This window comes from Cebus imitator, unplaced genomic scaffold (genome assembly GCF_001604975.1).
Source record: "Cebus imitator isolate Cc_AM_T3 unplaced genomic scaffold, Cebus_imitator-1.0 Scaffold11, whole genome shotgun sequence".
Lineage (NCBI taxonomy): Eukaryota > Metazoa > Chordata > Mammalia > Primates > Cebidae > Cebus > Cebus imitator.
The window spans coordinates 10,037,961-10,062,800 of NW_016107326.1; the positions used below are offsets into that span (position 1 = coordinate 10,037,961).

Genomic DNA, 24,840 nt, shown 5'->3' on the forward strand with positions numbered 1-24,840 from the left:
CACCTGCCACCACACCCAGCTAATTTTTTCATTGTTGTTGTATTTTTGGTAGAGATGGGGTTTCACTGTGTTAGCCAGGATGGTCCTGATCTCCTGAGCTCATGATCCGCCCGCCTCAGCCTCCCAAAGTGCTGGGATTACAGGCATGAGCCACCATGATGGGCCGGCATTTGTCAAAACTCTTTAAACTCCATTCTTAAGATCCATGCATTGTATTGAATGTCAATTATGCCTGAATAAAGGAGGGGGAAATGATCCATCTGGAAGAATGAAGGAGACTGGACTTTGGGGCTAGGACTGGAAGACAGGGAGGGGCTACTGCAGTCTCTAAGGTAGAGGGCCGCAGAATGGTGAGGAAGGATGGACTAGGGGGATGCTAAGGAGGTATGGAGGAAAGGGTGGGTGCCTGATGGGCAGGGGTGGGGTCAGTGGGAGAGAGAGCAGGCAAGGGTGACTCAGTTTCCTCTATTGGCACCTTTGATGGGTTAGTCCTCAGCCTGGTCCAGCTCCATCCTGTGGGCTTCCTGGCTGAGTGAAGCCAGGCTCTGGCTGACTCACCTCTGACCATCAGGTAGGTGTGCCCTGCCCTGGTTGGCCGACCTCACAGGCTCACCTGTGTCAGCGTCGTGTGATGCTTTCTGACTCATGGGATGAGAAGCTTGGATGACTTGGGCTTTGTGCAGTCAGCGGACAGAGCCCTCTGGTTCTCCAGATGTGCTTGGCAAGCCACTTCAGCTGATGGGTGGCTTGGGGTACCCAGAGAAGCTTCAGATCCTGCATTGAGAACAGCCTTGGAAGTGTAGCACAACCTCTCTGAGTTACAGAGGAGAAGACTGAGGCTCAAGAGGGCAGGAAGTAGCTCCAGGCCCTCCCTCTTCCCATCTTCTCCCTCTTCCCCTCTGAGTTCAGCTCTGCAGCTGACACAGTGGCCCACACTGGAGACCATAGGAGGGCAGTGGTGGGAAGTCCCCAGGAGTCATGCCCCATCTGAATACAGTGCACTAGGGTGGGGAGGCACAGACACCCTCGGCCGGCTCAGAGTGCCTCAGCAGCTCAAGTGTGCAGTGGCCTTGGCCAGAGCTGGTGGGAAAGTCCCAGGCGGGTGTCATCCTGTTGTCATCTATCCCACCCTGGGGACCTCGCCATATGAGCATCTTCTCCTTGTCATCTGGCCCAGGCCCCTTGTCTCAGACAATAAGCCCCTTCTCAATTCCCCTGAGATGTCTTATGCTGAGCCCTGAGAACCAAGCTTCTTTGAAGGGGATGAGATAACACATCTTCTGGGCTCCACTTCCATGCCAGCACACTGAACTCTTCTAGTATAAAGGAAATGTGTGTTTTAAAAATGCTTTATTGAAGTATAACAAAAATATAATGAATACAGAAATCATCAATGTAGAGTTTGGTAAATATACACATATGAACACCATGTGGATCAAGATTTAGAGCGTTTCCAGGACTTTAGAAGGCTGGCTCCCTTGTACTCCCTTTCAGTGACCCCCTCCCCCAAAGTTGCCCCTATTCTGACTTCTCTCATCATGGATTAATTTCACCTACTCTTGTACTTTCCATAATCATACAGCATATCCACAAGATTTTTGTTTCTTCTCAATATAATGTCTGTGAGATTCATCCGTGTTGCTGCCTGCATGAGTAGCTGTTCTTTTTTATTTCTGAGTAGTATTCCACTGTATGGATGTACCACAATGCATGTATCCACCCTACTGCTTATGGGCACTGGGGTTGTTTCCAGTTTGAGGCACCTATGAATATTCATATGAAGTATTTGTGTGCACATATATACTAATTTCTCTTTTTTTAATTTTAATTTTTTTTTAAATAGAGACGGGGTCTCACTGTGTTGCCCAGGCTGGTCTCACACTCCTGAGCTCAAGTGATCCTCCTTCCTCAGCCTCCCGAGGACGTGCTAGGATTACAGGGATGAGCCACCATGACTGGCCCTCATTTCTTTTAAATATATGCCTAGGAGTGGAATTTCTGGGTCATAGGTAAGCATATTTTGAGCTTTAGTAGATAACTGTCAAACAGTTTTCTAAAGTGATTGTACCAACTGACACTCCCACTAACAATGTATGAAAGTTCCAGCTATGCCATATCCTCAGCAACACTTTTTAATTTTAGCCATTCTAGTGGGTATATAATAGTACCTCACTGGGGCTTTAATTCACTTTCTCCTGATGACTAAAGATGCTATCTGTCTACCTTCTCACATGCTTATTGGTCATTTAGATGCCTGTGTGTGTGTGTGTGTGTGAAATGCTTGCTCAAGTCTTTTGACCACTGTCTATTGGGCTGTTTCCCTTTTCTTATTGATTGATGTAAGTTTTCTGTATGTACTGAACATGAATTTTAGTCAGATGTATTGTGATTATCTTGTCTTTGTAGCTTTTTTCCCCTTCCTCCCTCCCGTCCTTCCTTCCTTCCTTTTCTTTCTTTTGAAAATAAGTCTTGCTCTGTCACCCAAGCTAGAGTGGAGTGGCACGATCTCAGCTCACTGCAACCTCTGCCTCCCACGTTCAAGTGATTCTCCTGCCTCAGCCTCCCAAGTAGCTGGGTCTACAGGCATGTGCCACCATGCCCTGCTAATTTTTATATTTTTAGTAGAGATGAGGTTTTACTATGTTGGCCAGGCTGGTCTTGAACTCCTGACTTCATGATCCGCCCGCCTTGGCCTCCCAAAGTGCTGGGATTACAGGCGTGAGCCACTGCGACCGGCCCCTTCCTTTTCTTTCTTTTGAGTCAGAGTCTCGCTCTGTGGCTCAGGTTGGAATGCAGTGGTGTGATCCTAGCTCACTGCAACCTGGAATTCCTGGACATAAGCAATCCTCCAGCCTCAGTCTCCCAAGTAGCTAGGACTATATATAGGCATATGCCACCATGTCCAGCTCATTTTAAAGTTTTTATTATAGACAGAGTTTTGCTATGTTTCCCAGGCTGGTCTTGAACTCCTGGTTTCAAGGGATCCTCCTGACTTGGCCTCCCAAAACTCTAGGTTTATAGACATGAGCCACTGCACCCAGCCTGTAGCTTCATTTCTTAATTCCGTTTCGTTAATGGTGTCTTTTGATGGATACAGGTTGCTGACGCTAATGAAGTCTGGATGATCTGCCTTTTCTCTTACATTTCAAGCCTTTTGTAGTCTCTGTAAGACATCTTTGAGAACCTAAGTTTTGTGCTGGCAAGGGTTACACCAGCTTCCATTCTGTCCTTGCTCCAATGTAGAAGTCAGTCTGTTATTCACTCTCCTAGCCATGTGTCCATCAATTTACCTGCCCGCCTATGCATCTGCCCACCCACTCACCTCCAACCATACGCTATCACCATTCATACATTCACCCACCCATCCACCCACTGATCTACCAATATTTATTGCCATCACTGTGAGCTGAGTGATGACAGGTATTAAGAGCCTGAAATGGTGGAGGAGTTACTGAGATGAACAAGACCTCCAAGGAGCTTAGGATCTGATGGGAAAAGCACAGTATACACAAATCCTCGACAGATTTTTATCTACCCTTAGGTTGTTCTGAAGTCTGTAGCTTTCATTCATGACTCTCTGAAACCTCCATCTATTTGTACTTGTTCTGTGACACTCCTTCCAGTATGTGTAGATAGTCTGAGTTCCACAGGCCTGAGCTGCAAAGAGAAAACCTAACCTTCCTTGTTATGGAGACTTGACCTTTACTGATGTGGCCTGAGATGGTTGCCGGCCCTGGTCCATCAATGGCTTAAATTTCGCTTGTGAGCAGCCTGTATTTAAAGAGGTGTGCCCCAGTGGGGGGACCACCTCCCCCAGGGCTGACTGACCAGCTGTGGGCGTTTGAAGGCTGGCATTGTGGGACTGGCAGGCAGCCCAGAGTCTGGCAGCCCAGAGGCAGGCAGTGGGCCTCAGCAGGAGTTTCAACAGGCTGGCAGAGTGGGCAGAGAGGGAAATGGGGGTGGGTATAAGCTATCACACTAAAGGGTAGTCTCCTTCCTGGCTTGAAAATGGGGTGGATGCTGGCTCTTCGTTGCTGGGTCTCAGGTCAAGCAGGGGCCTCGGGTCTTGAGGTGGGGCCTGGGGATAGTGGCAGGGAGGTCAGGAGGCGTGTACCCCTCCTTGGGAGGCCCCCATCTGGACTCTAGCCACAGACTGGGCAAATGTACCCCAGCTCCCCAGGCCTAGCCTCTGTCTACCTCACCTTGACCTCTTCCTAGGGGCAGTGGCTCAAAACCAACAAAAACAGCAGAGATGCTGCCAGCCCTGTCCTCAACATAGCCAGGCCCTGGTCACTCCACTGAGATTCGACCGCCCAGAACTCCCCAGCAGGCCTGGCTGCGGTCCTGCCTGGCAGCACCTGACCTCCTGAGGACACAGACCCTTTGTTGGAAGAGACGGCTTGTGGGGACAGCCTTGAGGAGGGGCCGAGCTGAGCAGGCCAGGCTGGCGCCAGGCGAGACCAGGAGCCTCAGCACACAAAGCCTTCTATACAGTGGCCTGGCAGGGGCAAGACCAGTCCTGGAGCAACGGTTCAACTGCTGAGTCTGATGGGCCTGCAGCCGGGGTCAGGACCAGGGAGGGTGAACAGGGCCTGCACCCCCCACATGCAGAGTCCTTCCTCTCTCCCTCCCCCTCCCTCCCCTGAGCTCAGTCCCTCTCCCTACGGTCACTCTGCCAGCTCCAGCCCTGGGGAACCACACCCACTCCTGCCAGGGTGACTGGACCCACATTTCTGGTCCCTCCACCAGGCAGAGAGCCTCTTCCCTCTGAACTTAGGGGTAACAAAGACACCCTGGCTGGAAGTCAGCCCTTCCTGGGCTCAGTGGCCGAGTTGACCCAGAGGCAGGTCTTGGCCTAAAGGAGGTGATTTCTGGCCTTGCTCTGTGGCAGGCTAACACTAAGTGTTTTCCCTGTGGCATCTCATTGGACCACATAGCAGCCTCTAGAGGAGGTACCGGTATTAACAGCATATATCAGTGGGGAGCCCAGGTGTGAGCCCAGGCTCTCTGATCCCTGGAGTCCCCACAGCAAGGAGAGGTGTTGGGGGAAGAGGGAGCCTGTTCCTCTTTCTGATGGAGATGGGGACCGGCTGGTGGATCTCACAGGGAGGGTGTGCATTTTGGAGCCATCACTCCAGACAGAATTTGGGCAGAGGGCTGTGCCCAGAGGTGGAGAGACAAGAGAGAAGGCTGTTTGACAGTCTGGGTAGCAGCCGTGGGGGTAGCCCACGGGTCTCCCTTTAGGAAAGAATTTGCTGCTCATCTGCAAAGAGTGCAGCCCCTTTGGGAGTGGCCTCAACCATCAAGAAGAGACCAGCAAATACTGGGCAGCCCAGCAAATACTGAGCGCAGCAGGCCTGGCCATCTGAGCTCAGTGGGGACGCCGATCACGGCCGCCTGTGCTCAGGAACTCCTGCTGGGTTGGCCCAGGCCTGGGAAAATCTGTATTGCTGTCTAGGCTGTTCCTGCCCAGCCCTGCTTCGCCACTGGTCTTCCCCAGGCACGACTCCCCTGTAAACCACGTGGGCTCTCAGCTATGTCTCAGCCTGTGCTTCCTACAGGACCCTAGGACAGAACCTCAGCTACTGCAGCGGCAGAAGGAAGGGATGGGAAAGAAACTTCACCTCTGTGCTACCGCCCACTAATGGCATAACCTCGCTCAACCTCTGGGTGCCTCAGTTTCCTCCTCGTAAAATAAAGCTAATGATCTCTGGATAATAATCTCTTCCTCGTGTAATTACTATGGGTACTCAATGATTGAATGAATATGAAGAGCTCAGCACAGTATTGAGGTTAATCAATGTAGACAGCTATTGAGACTTTTGGCTGCATTTGTACTGAATAGTTTGACATGTTTTTCTTTGCTTTACTGTAAGCTCCTTGAGAACAGGGACCAAGCAGGTCCATTTGGCACCGAGCTTGACCCCAGTGAGTGCTCCATGAAGGTTTGTTAAAGGATAGGAGTAAATTCGATGGGGGGCTGTGCACAGTGGCTCATGCCTGTAATCCCAGCACTTTGGGAGACTGAGGCAGGAGGACTGCTTAAGGCCAGGAGTTCAAGACCAACCTAGGCAACATAAGGAGACCTCATCTCAAAAAAAAAAGAAAAAGTTACATGGGGATGTACCAGCCAAATATGGCAAGATGACACCCAGTTTGTACTGGGGCACCTGGGTGGATGGTCATGCCGTTGTCTGACATGGGTGTCTAGAAGGAGAGGTGGGGTAGATGGGGAGGGATAATGACTTTCCACAGGGCTATGGTGTTTGATGGTTCTGTAGACCCGCCACATGGACAGAGCCCAGGCTGAAGCCAGACTCCTGTCAACCCTATCAGGAATCTACCGCACACCCTCAACAGTTCTGATTATCTCCAGCTGTGTAACAAATCACCCCAGACCCAGTGGTGTGAAACAACCTCACTCATTTATCATCATCCTTTCTCACAGTTCTTAGCACTGACTGGGCTCAGCTGGGCGGTTCTTACCCTGGGCTCTCAGGTGGCCGCAGTCAGATGGTGGCTGGGTCGGGGTCCTCTCAAGGCCTCCTCACTTGCGTGTCTGACAGCTGAGACGGCAGCTGGGCTGTCGGCTGGAACACAGGCTGTGTCCTCTCCATGTGGCCCAGGCTTCCTCATGCTGTGGGAGCTAGTTATCAAGAACTAGAGCCCAAGAACAAGAGCTGGCAGAAGCTGTTGCTTTCACGACCTGCTGCCAGGAGACACATGGCCTTACTTCCGCCACATGCTGCTGGTTAGAAGGAAGTCACAGAGACCAGCCCATATTCAAGGGAAGAGGAATAAAACTCCACCTCTTAACACCAGGAGTGGAAAATAAATTGCACGTTTTAAAATCACTGCACCAGGAGACACTGGAAGCACAGCCCCTTCAGACTCTAGGATGAGCCCTGACTCTAATGGGGACAGTTTAGAAGCTCAAGTGACAATTGGCATGGCCAAATACCTTGGCATCTGTGGTACAGAGTTGAGTCCATCTCCTGGGCTCAAGCGATCCTCCCATCTCAGCCTCCCAAGTAACTGACACTAGAGGTGTACACCGCCATCCCCTGATTTTTAAAATTTTTGTAAAGATGGGGTCTTGCTGTGTTGCCCAGGCTGGTCTTGAACTCCTGGCCTCAACCAATCCTGCCTCAGTCTCCCACAGTACTGGGATTACAGGTGTGAACCACCATATCTGGCCATAGCTGAGTCTTAATAGTAGCTGCTCCATGAAGAAGTGTGTGTTAATTCATGAGTAAGGGGGAGTAATCAGGGCCTGGCCAGCATCCAGCTCTCAAACTTGGACCTTGCCTGGTCTCAGCCTTCTGCGTTCGGACTCTGCCCGTTCAGTCTCTAGGATGGAGACCTGTCTCGATTTTTCTGGAATTTGACCCTGTCCTCTGCCCCAGGCTTGGGGTCCTACTATTGGAAACCCCATATGGATGAGCACCTCCTGCCTATGGGGCTCCGGTCAAGCCTTATTTAAGTTGGTCAGGACCTGTACCCCTGCAGGACTTCTCAGTACCAGCCAATGGTTTAGACTCTTCCATAGCGGACACGCCAGACGCTCTGCTTCTCGGGATTGCCTTCACTGCTGCCCCATCCCAAGGCCTTTCCCAGACCTCCCCTCCTGTGCCTGGAAGAGTTGGGAGCGCTGAGCTCAGAGATGTGCTGGGATTGGGTGAGACAGCTTGGGCTGAGAAGAGCTAGGGCAAAGGGAAAGACTATATGAAAGGGCTGCTCCAAAGGAGGGGACTGAGAAGATGGAAAAAGGGCAGAGGGGTCAGTGGGAGACTTAGAGGCACGGCCCAAGGAGAGCCAGTGTGGGGAGAGCAGCCACCCCCAAGAGCTGTGATGGCAAAGGGCTGGGGGCGAGGATGGTGGGCGCAGAGGGCTGGGGGCGAGGATGGTGGGCGCAGAGGGCAGGGGGCTGAGGAGGGAGTGGCGGTGAGGACGCTGAGGAGGTGCGCGCTGGTACCTCAGTTGTGACCTCAGAGCCTGCCCATAAGCTGTGCAGCCTGGGAACCATGACTTTCAAAGGCAGAGGGTCCGAGAGGCATTTCCAGTTGGTGAAATCACACCCAGAACAATCCCAGCTGTGTGGGCGTTTCTCCAGAACAGGTACCAAGCTGCTAAACTCCCTCTCTGATCCTGTAACAGCAGCCACCAGGCCTCGTGTCAGAGAAGGGTGTGAGGTCTCCAAGTCCTGAGAAGCCCTTGCCGTACCGCTTATCGTTGGAGGGGGCCATGGATGCGCTGAGAACTTCCAGACTCAGAGCCCTCAGTTTGTCCCACTATTCACTGTGCGCCATCAGGGCAGGAAGCAAATGAGACCCAGGGCCTGCCGCTAGGGAAATGTTCAAGTAAGAGCAGTGATAGAAATAAGGAGAGCTGGCTGGGTGCAGTGGCTCATGCCTGTAATCCCAGCACTTTCGGAAGCTGAGACAAGCGGATCACTTGAGGTCAGGGGTTCAAGACCAACCTGACCAACCTGGTGAAAATCCGTCTCTACTAAAAATACGAAAAATTAGCCAGGAGTGGCAGCGGGTGCCTGTAATCCCAGCTACTCGGGAGGCTGAGGCAGGAGAATTGCTTGAACCTGGGAGGCGGAGGTTGCAGTGAACCAAGATAGTGCCACTGCACTCCAGCCTGGACCACACAGCAAGACTCCAACTCAAAAAAAAAAAAAAGAAAGAAATGCATTCCCCAGCGGGGAAGGGCCTGGCTCTGGGTTCTGACCCCTTTCCTTGGCTCTACTGAGAAACACAGCTCAGGATGCCTCTGCTTTTGGGTTCCTGGAGCTCAATCTGGGGCTTCTCACATCCCCTGATGGGTCTTACTCCCTTGCTTCCCCTCCACTCCCTTCTTCCTCCAACCACGAGGGTCTCTTTCAGGTTGGGGGTAAATGAAGGTCGAGTCTGAGAGGGAAGACTGGCTGAGTGATCATTTGTATTTTCTAAACCAATTGGCAAGTATCCTAACTTTTTTTTTTTTTTTTGAAAACTTAAAGCCAAGTACTGACATCTTTGTCCTTATTTCCCAAGCCTGCCCGCCCCAAAGCATGGAGGGAAAGGGCTTCGAGAACTAGAGAAACACAGCTTGCTCTGTCCAGCTGTGCCTGTGGCGCCTTTTAAATGCAGAGGTTCGAGCCAGGTGTGCCACCAGATCATTGCCTACTCTTCCTTACACTTCCTTGCATTTGATTCTATGCTTAGAAAGTTTGACCACTTCGGAAGCAGTAACCATATACCAGTATTCTCTCCTGGCTTGTATGATTTCATGTTGCATTTATTTCACCGATATGCTCGTAAATAACTCTGGAGGCCGAGACAGTTAGATCACCTGAGGTCATGAGTTCAAGACCAGCCTGGCCAACATGGTGAAACCTTGTCTCTACTAAAAATACAAAAATTAGCCAGGAGTGGTGGCATGCGCCTGTAATCCCAGCTACTCGGGAAGCTGAGGTCTGAGAATTGCTTCAACCCGGGAGGCGGACGTTGCAGTGAGCCAAGATAGCGCCACTGCACTCCAGCCTGGGCAACAGAGCAAGACCCTGTCTCCAAAAAATAAACACAAAAAACCCAAAACTCTGAGGTTGCACCCTGCACTTTCTGTTCCTCCAAGCGGCCTCAACTTAAGGGGTCTAAATCGCAGTCTCTGAACCAGAAGGAGCCGGACAGGTCGCCTGCCCCCCTGCACTTACTCCAAGCAGGCATCTTCTGTGGCATCCCGGCTTGGTATCTTGCACAGCTCCAGCCATGGAGAGAGTCTTACTTCAAAGCACCATTCTGCAATATCACTGACTGGTAGAAAGCTTTCTGTCTAAATGAACCCAGATCTGTCTCCTGCTTATCCTGGTCAGGCCTATGAAGCCCCACTGTGGCCTCTGCCCCAGTGTGGCCCTCATCTCTCTAGAGGTGGCGCTGTGTCCACCGCACCACTTCTCTCGTGACCAGCCTTAGTTGGAGCTTCTCTGAAAACCCTTGATAGGCAGGGTGCCCTGCTCCTAGATTCTCTGCTGAATGGGCTGGGCCTGTTCCCCTGGAGCTGAAGCTTCTGCAGTGATACCTGGATTTGCTTGGACTCACCCAGCCCCAGGGCCTGGGATACAGACCCTCTGTCCTCGGAACATAGCCTGCGAGTTGGTCAACTGTTTGAGCCTCTCTGCTCATCTGCAATCTGAGATCTTCGTCACATAAATTGAGGCCTCTCCCAGCCTGACCTGCTGACCTTTTGTACTAAAATTCAACAGTAGCAGAGATAGCATTAGAGGCAGGAGCCACGCTCTGGGCGTAAGCAGAGCAAGGCCTTATACAGGCTGTTCCACCACTCACTTAACATGAGGGAAGGCCCATGGATGGCTTATGGCTTCTGTCTACTTTGGAGGCTCTATTTATAAAAAGTAGTTAATACTAGTACTTGTTCTCAAGGGCCTTGCAGGGATTAAGAAATAGTTATAAATCTTTACCATGTGCAGTGTATTAAGCACAGCAAAGGGTAGCTATTCTTCTTATTGCTACTTATCTTTTTTTTTTTTTTTGAGTCAGAGTCTTGCTCTGTCGCCCAGGCTGGAGTGCAGTAGCTCAATCTCAGCTCACTGCAACCTCCACCTCCCAAGTTCAAACAATTCTCTCTGCTTCAGTCTCCTGAGTAGCTGGGATTACAGGTGCCCACCACCGTGCCCCGCTAATTTTTGTATTTTTTAGTAGAGGGGAGTTTCATCTTGGCGCTCATCTTAATTGGAAGAAAAGGCAAACATTTGTTATCAAGGGTGGGCCATATTGATTGGAAGGCAGACATATGGATCACAAGGTAAGCATTGCTGACCAGAAGATTTAGTCTCACGGAGCAAGGAGAGATTACCAATGTGAGTTAGTCAGTACAGGCTAAGAGGATCAACTCAGTACGTTTATGAAAATTGCACAGACAAAAACAACAGATGAAAAAGGGAAACTGCAGAGGTGGAGGCTGCTTGCTTCCTTGCGCCCACAAGGCAGAGAGCCCAGAGCTCAGGCGAAGTCTGACTGAGCAGCATTTTAGGCTCAGCAAAGTCCCGGGCCCCACTCCTAGACAGCAGGCAGTAGGACCCTCTCCTGAGGATAACGATGCATTGAGAAAAGCCACTGCAGATCAGAAAACAGTAAATAAAGGTGGCTATGGGGCATGCAGCAAGGACGAATCTGGGCTGGACTTGGCAACCTCCTGGGTCCTGCTGAGCAGGTAGTTATATGTTGACTCTGGGTGGGGACTGTGTAAATGAACTCAATGTGTGTTTCTTTTTTTTTTTTTTGGACGGAGTTTCGCTCTCGTTACCCAGGCTGGAGTGCAATGGCGCGATCTCGGCTCACCGCAACCTCCGCCTCCTGGGCTCAGGCAATTCTCCTGCCTCAGCCTCCTGAGTAGCTGGGATTACAGGCACACACCACCATGCCCAGCTCATTTTTTGTATTTTTAGTAGAGACGGGGTTTCACCATGTTGACCAGGATGGTCTCGATCTCTTGACCTCGTGATCCACCCGCCTCGGCCTCCCAAAGTGCTGGGATTACAGGCTTGAGCCACCGCGCCCGGCTCAGTGTGTGTTTCTATGTCACTCAGCTATACTGTTGGGTGTCATCCTGCAGGGCTCAGCCAATGGAACATTCTCTAGGGTGAGAAGACCTAGTCAGTGGGAGAGGACGCAGACGTGGAGTCAGCCAGTCCTGGGTTCGAATCCAGCTCAGCCACCTGGTGTCCATCAGGTGGGGACAACAGAGTCTCCCCTGCAGAGTTCTCGTGAGGACTACATAGGATCACAGCTCTCAATCACGAAACACAGCGTCAGGCTAGCTGGAAGAAAAGGCGGCGTGGAGGGATGATGACTGGCACAATCCACCTCCACGGTGCCACTGGGAGCCCACCTGCTGCTGGAGACACATAGCCAGGTGAGTGGGGAAGAATTCCACTCTCCACTTGGCTCTAGTGTGACCTTGGGCACATCGGTCACCTGTCGTGGCCTCCATTCCTTCACTTGTAAGGCAGGGACAACAAGCTCCACTTTGCAGGGTCACCCTGAGGCTCAGAATGACACCTACAAAGTGCAGAGCCCAGCACGGAGGCATAAAGTAAGGCCCTGTCCCCTTCCCAGAGGCCAATAGGATGCCACGGCCAGACCCAGCTCAGGCCCTCCCGAAGACGACTTTCTCTCAGCTCCTCTACTCTCCCAAGCTTCATTCATTCTGCCTCAGAGGCATGAGACAGAAATAGCCAGCCCACTCCACGTCTTTACAAAGATGAGGAAGTCCGGTCTCTCGGGCCATTTCTCTCTGACTGTGCCTATGAAATCCTTGCCAAAAGCCGGTGACACAAGCTTGCTGACACAGCAGATCCAGGACTCGCTGTGCAAGGAGACCTGGGATCTTCCGGGAGCCCTGGCCAGGGTGGGGTGCTATGGGTATGAGTTATCTACTGCACATGGCCAATGACCCAACACTTAGTGGCTTCAAATAACAACCAAGGATTATCTTGGAGATTCCCCGAGAAGGCAAGTTCTGTGGAGTCGTGAGTTGCGGGGGACTGTGGCCAGGCAGGTTGTGTGAGAGCACAGCAGCTAAGGGTAAGCCACACCCTGCCGAGCTCCACCCTGCCATGCTGGCTCAGGGGCCTGCAGTGACCCAAATCACACAAGTGACTTTTTTTTTTTTTTTGAGACCAAGTTTCACTCTTATTGCCCAGGCTGGAGTGCATTGGTGAGATTTCAACTCATCACAACCTCCCCCTCCCAGGGGTGAGGTTGCAGAGAGAATCAAGCAATTCTCCTGCCTCAGCTTGATTCTCCTGCTTCAGCCTCCCGAGCAGCTGGGACTACAAGCACCTGCCACCACACTCGGCTAATTTTTGTATTTTTAGTAGAGACAGGGTTTCGCCATGTTGGCCAAGCTGGTCTTGAACTCCTGACCTCGTGATCTGCCTGCCTCAGCCTCCCGAAGTACTGGGATTACAGACATGAGCCACCACACCTGGTACGAGTGACTTTCAAAGCCCAGCTAGACTCCAGAGGAGAACTTTCCCCCATCTTCCCCTTGCGGGTGTCTCTCTGATCACTCTGCCCACCACCTCCCTGGGCCTCAGTGGAACCTCTCTTCGCTGCCTCTGCCTCCCCGTCATGGTCTGGTTCTTAGAAGCCAGCAGAGAGAAGCTGATGCATGTAGTGACTTCACAAAAGCCACGGGGATGCCCCATCCCCAAAGGGTCCCACAGCAGCCCATTAGCAGGGACTGATGGCTTTCCGAGTTGCAGGGAACCTCTCTCAGTTTCCCTGCCCATGACTGACGCTATCCTGGACCGGAAACCCTCCAAATGGAACCAGACAGATGAAGTCCATGGCCTCATCCTACCTAAGGACCAGTGTCTAGGCTGGCAGCACAGGTTGTAGGACCCAGCGACTGGCACTGACAATGATCTCAGCCTTCATGATGTTTAATGTTATAGAAACCCCACCTCATGCCCACAGCGGGGCTACCTGACCCCAGCCCCTCCTGGAGAGCCTCTCCAGAACAACTGTAACTTTGTACTCACGACAGCCACCGCGTTCACTCCTGCCAAGCACAGAACCACTGGGGAGAGGTTCGTTCAGCAGCTCCACCATCTCAGAGCACCGTAACCTCCTGCCCCTGACTTTGTCCTTCTGAATCCCCGGGGTGAGGCTCAGGGCCCAGCACACAGTAAGTGCTCTGAAAACATGTCTGTTGAGTGAACTCTGCAGAAAGGGCCCTGGCGAGAGTGAAGACAGGGTCTGACCACAGTCCTGGTACTGCCCGGCTGTGTGCCCTTGGGCCACTGTCCATCCATCTCTGAGCTTCAGTCCTCTCACCTGTACGGTGGAAATCAGAGCTTCTAAACTACCGGCCCAGAGTCCTCATCTAGTTCGGATATGTTGTTTACAGCTCATTCAGTGTTTAATTTTATTTTAAAATTAATTTTCAAAATTTGAAAACTAGGTTTTGTAAAACTTAAAGTCTTCAGTTTTTATTGAAAGATGAGAAAACCTGGGTGGCTGTGCGGACCCATAGTCCCGTAGACAACAACTGGCTGGCCTGGGCAGCAGCTGCCTCTTTACCTGAGACATCCATTAGCTATTTGGGTACAGAGCCACCTCCCTCACTATGTCCTTACCAGCTTTCAACACTCATGTGTATCACCTGCCTGCTCCCTGCAGGCATCTGAGTTTGCAACCCCTGATTGAGATTCTGAGCTTAGCACAAACTTCTTGTTTTTTGGGTTTGTGAGGCCTAGAGGTGGTGTTACAGGATTCCTAGGTGACAAAACCCATCAGCACCCAGGATAAAACACCGCATGAGCTGAGTGGGGAGAAACACTGCTGTTTCTGACGATGACACAGTCTATACATAGCCTCAGAGCCAGGTGAGTGCTAACACCTGCCTGATGTCACCTGGGCCCGGAGCCCTCAAGAGCTGGGCATGTGTTCAGCTCCTGGCTTAGCCTATGGACTGTCCCTCCTCCTAATGCCACTGAGAATGACACAGGAAGGGATGACATCATAGCTGAGCCTTTGGGGAAGGTGGACTTTTCTCTAGCTCAGACAGGAGGTAGTGATGATGTCTGATTTTCCAAAGAGTGTGGAAGGAGTAACATGAGTGAAAGAAGCTGGTTCCCAGTTCCAAGTCCTAAGCAGGGAGTCTTTGCACTACTGATGGCTCCCCAGTGCTATCCAGCAATGTCCGACCTCAGCTGGGCCGTCAGAGTCCTCTGAGATGGGGTCCCCACAGGCCTTTCAGCTCATGTGCACTATTAAAGCCACCTAAACCACCTCCCTAGTCCCTGAGCACCACAGCCCCCCGGCTAACCCTGCGGTTTCTGTCTTACTGTGTCGTTTGCCCAGGCTTATCTCTCTTGCCTCCCTACCCTGTCCCAAGGACCATCGTCATGGTGAGAGTGAGAAGGGTTTGACATGCAATAACCCTGATCGTGAAGTCAGACACACTGGTCCCAGCTTCAACAGCCTGGTCTTGGGCAATTCACTCCCCGTTTCTTGGGGGCTGGCTTCCCCATTTGCAAAACGGAGCTGCCTCTCAGCCAGATGAGTTCACGGCTGGGAAAGGACTCTGAGAACTGAAATGGTCAAGTGAATGAAGGCGGCACTCCCCTGGGGTAGGGCTGCTCATGCTTCACCAGGATGGAGCATAAACTGAGTTCCCCCAGGAACAAGCTTGAGAAACAACAGGGCATGCTGAGCTGCCTGCTGTGGCTGAAGGCCCTGTAAGCTCGCGGCCTGGAACTGGCCGCAGGGAAGCCTGGGGCCTTATGGAAACCTCATGGCAAAGCACATGGGGTGATTCCTCTCCTCCGCTCTCAAATCCACAGGATGCACTGGTAGAGGAGGGTCTGGGACATGTGCTGAGGGCTCAGGCAGGCTCCCCACTTCAGGTCTGCTCACCTCAGGGCACAGTCACAAGAAAGGAGGGGCTGCTCCCTAGAGCAGAGTGAGGCCCCATTCTGGGCTGGGACCTGGAATGCATCCCACCTGGGCTTCACTGGGTGCCTAGGCCCCTCCTAGGCCGGGAAGCAGAGAAGGGGAATATGAACTTCCAGAAGCCAAGCTAGCCAAACTGCCAAACTTCCAGAGGCCAAGCTAGCAGTCTCATGAAACTAGGACACTGCTCTGACCTCATGAATTAGCTTGGCTAGCATTTTGCTGCCCTACCGGTTCCTATGAGCCAGTTCAGGATCTGGGGCAGGTCAGTCCAGAGCTAGTCCCTGCTCAAGCCCACCTGCCTCCAAGGCTCAGCCCCACCCCTTTCTCTGGCCACTCAGGCCTCCGAGGCCACTGCTCTCTGAATCTCAAACCCTGAGAAAGATAGTCCAGACTCTGTCCATCACAGATGCCCACAGGCACAGTACTTAGTTGACAAATCCATCTCTCTCTAGTTCATTTTATCCTAAGAATAGACCTGGGGAAAAGGCAGGGTGAGGAGCGTGATCACACCTTCCAGATGGGAAACTGAGGCCCAGAGAGGCCTGGGAACACTGTGCGAGCTGGCAGCAGGGCTCCAGGGCTCCCTAGCCCTAGCCAGTGCCCTCCTGTGTCCAGGCCTCAGCTTCCCCTGGGCACAGTACAAGTGTTGGGCCCGATGCTCTCTCAGGTCCCTGCCTGGTGTCCATTTATTGCAGGCTTCCCACCACCTCGCAATCAGGGTGGCTCTGGCTGCTGGGAAGCCCACTCTGGGCACGTGGGGTTTAAATGCTCCTGCTGTGGATCTCCCCACTGAGTCCCCTCCCAGGGTGCATGCTGATGGGAGAGGGCAGGCGGCGGTCTGAATTTGCATCTGGCAGAGCCGTGGGGTTGGGGGGGAGCTGTCAGCGTGAGTCCTAGGAGGAGGGAGTCAGACCCAGTCCTGGGGAGGGCTGGGGGCCTGGCATAAGCATGGCAGGCCCAGGCTGCGTTTTCAGTCTTGCTGGAAGCGGATCTGGTCCCTAGAAACAGCTAGAGACAGGCCCAGGCCGGGACAAGCAGGCTGCCGGGCATCATGGGAGGTCTCAGCTTACCTCCTGCCCCCTGCGCCTCTGGCTCACTAATCCCGCCTCTCACCTTTCTCTAACCCTCTCCGACTGCAGGACCTAGGGCGGCAGGGAAGCTATTTGGCCTGAGCCTTACCTATAAAGGGCTCAAAGGAAGACTTTTGTTATTATATTCAAATTGCAGCATGTAGATGCTCATATTTGGGAGCTAATTATGTTTTAGCATTTTTTCCTTTTTAAAAACATCTGCTGGTACCTTCATAAACATGGAACTAGCATCCTTTTGCAGGTTGGAGTCCGTGCTCTGGGTTCTCCCGGCCTGGAGGCGGGAGTGTTCCAAAGCAATTCACGCCTCGCGGCCCCACCGGCTGACTGCGCTGCCCGCCGCGACCGGCAGGGGTCGCCCACGGACAGGCCCGGAGGAGGCGGGACTGGGGCGGGGCCGCGAACCTAGTCAGGCCAATAAAGGCGGCGGCGAGCGGCTGCCCGGGACTCGGCCTTCTGGTCGTGCGCGACCTTCGTTTCCGAGTTCTGTGTGCTCCCCGCTGGTGTCCCACCGGATCCGCGCCCACGATGCTGGCGCTGCGCTGCGGTTCCCGCCGGCTCGGCCTGCTCTCCGTCCCGCGCTCTGTGCCGCTGCGCCTCCCCGCGGCCCGGGCTTGCAGCAAGGGCGCCGGCGACACGTCCTCTTCCTCCTCCCCCGGGAACCCGCTCGTGTACCTAGACGTGGGCGCCGACGGGCAGCCCCTCGGCCGCGTGGTGTTGGAGGTGAGACCGCTCGCAGGGCCGGCGTGGGCGCGGGGCACCGGCCCGGGAGAGCCCTGGGCCCCGGGCGGCGCGGTGCCGGGCGTGCTGGGTGACCTTGGATCCCCCCTTGCCGGGTTCTGGGCCTCATTTTCCCTGTTTCTGAGAAGGGGCGTCAGATTGGTCTCTTCCGGCCTCCCTCGCAGCACTGGAGCGGAGGAGACAGGGAGGGAAGGTGTGGAGAAGAAAGCTCAAGGTCGGATCGCAGACGGGAGGGCCCAGCACCCCCGCGCCGGCCCCGGGAAAAGTGAGGGGCTCCAGGAGCCTTCAGGGGCTCAGCCTAGACCTGAAGCTCCGAGGTGGGTGTCGGGGGTCTTGGGGTGAGCGTTGTGGCTCAGCGGGCACACACGTGGCAGCTCTTGCACAACGTGGAGCACGCCCTGACCCTGGCCCCGCCACCCGGTCAGGCTTATACTGGAGGGCTGGGATATGAAACTAGAGGTGTTTCCAGCAGTAATGCAGGCCCAGCAGGCCTCAGGCCTCGGCCACCTGGTGGACCCCAGAATGCCCCTCCTGCAACTCGGGACACACTTACACAGGGTGCCCCCGAGCCTCAAACCCTGCCACCGTCCTTGGGGGCCACACTCAGCACCTGCCCTGACTCTTTGGGCCCGTTCTAAAGCAAAATAAGAAACAGTCACCAGGGTAACTTTAGAGGGGAAGCCTTAGTGGAGGCTTCGGGCCGGCCCCACATTGACAGCAGGGGACAGTTCGTGTTGACTGGCCCGTTTCCGAGGGAGCCCTTGATATTTCTTGTTGAGTCTCAGTTACTTCTGGAAAATAAGGACACCCTTCCTGCTTCCATTTGGTTCAAGGGTGGCTCTTGCTGCTTTGAGGCTAGAGGCTGGCTGGGATGGGGCTTCAGCCTTCCCTCCCCACACCTTCATGCCCCTCCCTGTGCCTCAGTTTCCCATCCCCCAACTGAGGAGCTGAACTGGCTTCTACCTAAGACCCCCCTTGTTGCCCCTGAGTTTCTGATGTTTTGTGCTGTGGGAGCACTTCCTTTCCCTGGGCCTCAGTTTACCATCCCCAAACCGAGGAGCTGGACCGGGTCCTACCTTGGACCCACTCTGTTGCCCCCGAGTTTCTGATGTTTTGTGCTGTGGGAGCACTTCCTTTCCCTGGGCCTCAGTTTACCATCCCCAAACCGAGGAGCTGGACCGGGTCCTACCTTGGACCCACTCTGTTGCCCCCGAGTTTCTGATGTTTTGGGCCCAGTGTGGGAGCACTGCCAGCTGTGTTCCCAGAAGTAGGCCAAGATAGCATTGTCATCTCTTCTGACAGATTAGGGAACCAAGGCCACGTCCTCCAGCGCTGGGTTCAGGAAATGGCTCACAGAAATGATAGGGCTGCCTCCCACGGGAGTTGACAGTAACAGAAATGGAATGGCCACAGGCTTCCACCTCAGCCTCTTGGCAGCTGCGGTGGGTGCTGAGAGATACCCACCTTCTCCTGCCTCTCCAATGACCATCCTCTTTTGTCCCTCTTCTCTTCCCACAGCTGAAGGCAGATGTCGTCCCAAAGACAGCTGGTAAGACAGGGCCTGGGCCTTGAGATGGGTCTAGAAGGAAGGGGGCCAGGCAGGGCAAGTTGGGTAGAGTGGTGAGAAGAGTCGGGGCTCAGAGACCCCTGATGGATGGAAGCTCCATGTGTGGCTCAGACACTGGGTGTCCTGGGGCAGCCCTTATGTCCCCATGTGGGCCTCATTGTTGGCTCTGCCCTCCTCTTTCGTAGTAGCTGGGAGCCTCAGAGCTGGTGAAAGGCATGTGTAATACATTTCCCGGAAACTTCCCCCCTCCTGGTACCCGATGAGGCAGGGTGATGCACAATCAGCCCTTGAGTCCCTGCTCCACTGCTGCTTGTGCAGCCATAAACTATACTCTTGTCACAGTGCTCAGGCACTGAGGTTAGGGAAAGGGAGTGACTTTGACTTGTTCAGTTATATAGCGAGTTGGGCAGAGCCAACCCCAGAGGTGGGCCAGGGTCTTTATCCCCTTGTTCACTGCTGGGGGTGTAGCAGGGATTTGGGCTGGAACAGGTATGACCCTGGAATTGGGGCCTGGCCCTGTTGACCTGTGTCTCCCTTCCACTCTCAGAGAACTTCAGAGCCTTGTGCACTGGTGAGAAGGGCTTCGGCTACAAAGGCTCCACCTTCCACAGGGTGATCCCCTCCTTCATGTGCCAGGTAAGGTGGTTTCTTCTTCTATAAGAGGGCATGAGAGCAGGAGCTGCCTTGTGGGTGTGTGAAGATGCCTGGTATGAGGAAGGTGCTGAGCCAGGCAGCTACAGTCGCTCTTTAGGCCAGGCTACCCTCCCTGTATTCGCCCTGGATCCAGGCTTCACCGCACACAGAGGCCCAGCTCCAATCCGCCGCCATTCCAGGCCAGGACGCTGGGAGGTAGAGCCTATGAAGAGAGAGCTGGGCTGGGGGATGGATGTGCCTGGGGGTGGCCCTGAAGGCTTTGAGGAGCACGCATATTCCAGTGGTCTCTGACCTTGTCCCCTGCATGCCCCGAGCACTGGTGTGGGAGATAAGAGAGGGAGAGAAGAGGAGGAGGTGGAGGAAGAAGACGGGTCCTGGGCAGGAACACACATGCCAGGACTTGGAGTGTCCCTTCCGAGAGAAAGGCATTATTCTTGGGAAGTGAATGTGTTTTTCAGTCATGTGTCATGCTTGGTTTTCACAAGCATTGGTATTGCTGTGTCAGAGGTTTGGGGCTAGGTGTTGGCAGCAAGAACGTCCTGGGGGTCAGGACTCAGGTGGTGTTGGGGGTGGTCCTGTATTATCGTAGACCTTTAGGATGAGGGATTGGGTTTCCTGGGCAGGCAGAGCCTGGGGGCAGGGGCATGGCTATCGTGACCTCTTTGAAGACCCTTCCGCCTGGAATTCTCTTCCTGTTTCCTCCACCTGACCAGATGGCTGTCATGGTTGGGGCTGGACCTCTGGTGTGCAGTGAAGCCTGAATCCGGGGTGAATGCAGGGAGGGCAGGCCTGGCCCAGCTCTGAGGCTGACGGCAAAGCGGGAGCTGAGACAGAATTCCTGAGCCAGGCTGGGAACTCCAGAGCTGAAGGGCTCCTTGGTACAAGGCGGTGGCACTGGGAGGCCAGGCCAGGCTCTTGAGTCATCCGTGTCTGGGAGCACCTGATGGATACTTATGGATGCTTCATCTGGGCTGGTCAGGTCCCCTCTCTCACCCAAGGATCCCATCTCAGGAAAATAGCAGCCAGCCATGGCCTGGGCTGGGCGTCGCTAGGCATTGGGGCTGCTACCGGGCTCTTCTGGCCCTGGGTGCCCCATGCAAGTTTGGCTTGGGCTACACCCGCCTTAGCTGAGGCTGAGGAAGGATGCCAGCCCTGGGCAGCCTCTGTTCTGGGTCTGCAAGGGACAGGGAAGCTGCTGGGCTGGGTAAGGGGCAGTGTGGGGACAGTGAAGGGACTAGGCATGGGGAGCTGGTCTGGATCAGCTGCTGGTGCTCCCACAGACTAGATTCGGGAACCGGGGGCCGGGTGGGGGTGGTCTTCTGGTCACTTCCCTGTTGCCCTTCAAGGGGAGTGGGTTAAATTCAGGGTCATTAAGAATTATCTCAGAATGGACATTAAGTCATTTGAAGATTACCTAAAAATTTGCTCAGTCAAAAAGTAAGTCATTTGGAAACAAAGCTAGTTACTGTGACAAAAGATATTTAAGTTTTGCCTTGTTTTTTGCTTATTTTCCTTATTATTAGCTCTTATTTCATTCTTATTATTAGCTCTTATTTCATTAGCTCTTATTGACCCCTTCATCTGAGGGGTGCCAACTGGGTGGGCTTGGGTGGGCTGGGAGCTGCTGCCGGGGCCGGGGCTGTGGCCCCAGCCTGCTCCATGGCAGCCATTTAGAAGGTTCTGTGTGCTCACAGGCAGGAGACTTCACCAACCACAACGGCACAGGTGGAAAGTCCATCTATGGAAGCCGCTTTCCTGATGAGAACTTCACACTGAAGCACGTGGGGCCGGGTGAGTGGGGGCTGCCTCTAGGGTGAGGGTCCCTGCAGCTCCCACCTGGCCTGGAAGCCCCAGCAGGCCCTGGGAGGCCACATGCAGTCACTGCCCAGTATCTGATGAGGCTCCTTCCTTCCTGCAGCACTGCAGGCCATCTCAGCATTTCTGGCTTGTTGAGTTCCCCTAGAGTTTTCTGGTCTCTCAGTTTAAAAAGCAGGATTTCCTTTAGGAACCTTGCAGGAGAACCTTTAAGCAGAATGGAGGCCCTGGCCACTTCCCTGTTTGTCCTCTGAGTTTCGGGTTGAAAATCTAGGTCACTTAGAATTGTTGCAGAATGGTCCTTTGAAGATTCTTTAAAATCTTGCTTAGACTAAAAGCAAATTATTTGGAAGCCAGGGTGGTTATTGTGGCAGCATCGTGTCACCTATGAGACCCAAGGTAGAATGTGGAGAAGTCTAGAGGTCAAGGCCGGGTGTCCTGCCCTGGGTCCCACCCCAGCCCTACCACCGAGGGTTTCCACAAGGCCCTGTCTCTCAGGCCACCCTACGGAGACCTAGCGGGCAGCAAAGGCAGACACACTGTGGGGGGCTGATATTGGGCCCTGGTTCTCCTCTTCTGGGTCCCAGGATCTGCAGACTGAAATGTCCCTGGTGTGATGTGTACCGTCTGCCCTTTCAAATGCCCTCCCAGGCAGGTGCCTCCGGGGGCAGTGTGGCTCAACCCTGCTTGTTTTTGCAGGTGTCCTGTCCATGGCTAACGCTGGTCCTAACACCAATGGCTCCCAGTTCTTCATCTGCACCATAAAGACAGACTGGTGAGTTCCCTGCCCCAGGCCCTCGGGGAATGCGGGCAACCTTGCACTGGAGCAGGGTTCGTGCACTTTGAGGGGCAGGCAGTTTACAGCCAGACTATCTGCTCTGGGTCAATTGCTCTCTCCCTGGCTGGGTGTTTGTATGAGAAAGAGGAAGTTAGTGGAAGGATCCAGGGAGAATCAGGGTTCATCTTTCTCCTCTGTCATGGTTCGGCTGCCCATTGTTGCTGTCATCTGGAATTTTCTCAGTGTGTTCTGCTCACACGCATACACGAAAGGGTTTCTCTACCAGACACATTTGGGAAATGTTGCAAAATACATTTTGAGGTCTCTGGAGGGACTGAGTAGAAGCTCACTTGTGTGGTTTTAACCTAGAGTTTCCCAGGCTTACCTTGACCGTGGGCTGAGCCTTGGCAATGCTGCTGATATTGAGCCAGACATTTGGATATCAGCAGATGTGTATGAAGCCCCTGTATTATCATGGGCCTGCAGATAGCCACAGGGCCCCTTTTTCAATGCTCATGGATTTTAGGGATGTCTCTTTCCTGGTACATTTTCCTTTAAGGGATACATTTTTCTGCCCAGAGTCCCAAATGTCCTAGCCCTGGAGCACCTGGGGATGAGCTGGCTGGGAGCTGACTTGGTAAAGCCCATTTCCGAGGATTTCAGGGAGACCTAGGTGGGGCGGACACTAGAGTCTCCAGCCTCCAACCTGAGAGATGTGGCCGGCAGGGCTGGGCACGTCCTTGCTGGCTCCTGCTCTGGGCTCTGTCATGGGACCCCAGTGGATCCTGCAGTTCTGCTCTTGGCTGGAAGCACTCCAGCTTCACTGGAGCTGGACTGAGCCGCCTTTTACATTCTTGGACTCTCTGGAGCCAAGGGCTGCCCAGGACTCCTGTAGTTTCACCACCCTCGCTCCCTTGGCCTCTTGCCTCATCATTCATGACCATTAATGTGGTTTTATTTGTACAGACTTCTTTCTTCAGAGCATTTCAGCATCCTGTTACCTCCCTGTGAGGAACAAGAATACTCCACTTTTGATAGATGGGATTATCAGGATTCAGGCTACATGGCCTGAGGCAAGGTCACATGAGTGGCAGAATGTGTCCTCCTCTAGGGTGTATTTGGGGCACTCAGCAAGGCTTTATCAAGCTTTGGGGGTGGATCTAGCTATTCAGTGGGGATTCCTTTCAGAATTGCTATTTTTGGTAACTAATTCCATGGCATTGGATGACACTGCACCACACTGTTGCCCCCCGGCTCACCCGTCCTCACAGGTTGGATGGCAAGCATGTTGTATTCGGTCATGTCAAAGAGGGTATGGACGTTGTGAAGAAAATAGAATCTTTCGGCTCTAAGAGTGGGAAGACATCCAAGAAGATTGTCATCACAGACTGTGGCCAGCTGAGCTAACCTGTGGCCAGGGTCCTGGGACGGTGGCAGCTGCAAATGTCCATGCTCCCAGGAAGCCACCTCAGACTCTCAGCCACGGTGCCCGAAACACTGCCTGTGCTCACTGCACCGTCGCCGTGTGACTGAGGACGGCTGCTCAGGGGTGTCGGACCTCGGCCAGGACCCATCACACTTCTTCCTAATGCCTACCCTTCCTCACGACCTCATTTCTAGGCATCCTTGTTTACGTGATGCCACCCACCCCTTGTCAAGCATTGCCTGTGATTGCCCAGCCCAGATCACCTGTGCCTTGGACACGGTGGTGGTGATGGGTTAGCATCCAAGTGAAGGTCTTTTCCTTGGCCAAGGGGGACAGTCAGTTTTGCCAAAGGGCTCTAATACCTGTTTAATGTTGTCTTCCTAATTGGGATAATTTAATTAACAAGACTGACTTGAAGTGAAGCTGCAACACTAACTTCCCCATGCTGTGGTGCGACCTGAGTTGGTGGCACGGGCCACAGACCCCAGAGCTTAGCTTTTGAAACATAACTCAGGGCTTTTGTGAAGGTTCCTCCAGCTGAGGTTCTTCCTCCCGGTTACTGTGAAGCCTGTTGGTTTGCTGCTGTCATTTTTGAGGGGGGCCCATGGCGGTAGGAGCAGTTGAACCTGGGAACAAACCTCACTTGAGCTGTGCCTAGACAATGTGAATTCCTGCGTTGCTAACAGGAGTGGACTGCAGGCTCCTGTGCTCTGGAGGGAAGCATTTCCTGGTAGGCTTTGATTTTTCTGTGTGTTAAAACAATTCAGTCTTCTGATGATGTACACAAAACATTTCTAGACCATGTATTTGTGTTCACCTTAAATGTGAAAATAAATCCTATTTTCTATGAAAGACTGGTACCTGGTTTCGGAAGAGGTGTCTGTAGCTTGGAGCTGAGCTTTACTGAGCACGCTGTGGCAGGTGCCGTGCTCAGGACGTTCATGTGGCTGGTTTCATGTCATTGTGCTGGCCCTGCCTTAGAGATGAGACTCTGACAAGCGACCTTAGCATCCACAGCCTATGCCGTGAACACTGGCTCCACCCTGCATCCCAGCCTCCCCTTGGTGCTGCACAGGTGGAATATTTGTCCCCAGCCAAATCTCATGTTGAAGCCTGAATCTCATGTAATCCCCAGTGCTGGAGGTGGGGCCTGGCGAGAGGTGTTTGGATCATGGGGATGGGTCTCTCATGGCTTGGTGCTATTTTCTTGATAGCGAGTTCTTGTAAGATCTGGCCATTTAAAAGTGTGGCACCTCCCCCTACCCACCTCTTGCACCTGCTTTCACCATGTGACATGCCTG

The 24,840-nt window shown here is 53.4% G+C and overlaps 1 protein-coding gene across 1 annotated transcript; it reads left to right on the forward strand.

Moving 5' to 3' along the window:
• The first annotated feature begins 16,973 nt into the window (after positions 1–16,973).
• Positions 16,974–24,391, forward strand: PPIF (peptidylprolyl isomerase F). The gene is made up of 6 exons (XM_017496915.2): positions 16,974–17,281; positions 18,818–18,848; positions 19,414–19,502; positions 21,215–21,311; positions 22,035–22,110; positions 23,385–24,391. The coding sequence occupies exons 1-6, from the start codon at positions 17,087–17,089 to the stop codon at positions 23,518–23,520; spliced, it is 624 nt and encodes a 207-aa protein (XP_017352404.1). The 5' UTR covers positions 16,974–17,086; the 3' UTR covers positions 23,521–24,391.
• The last annotated feature ends 449 nt before the right edge of the window (positions 24,392–24,840 follow it).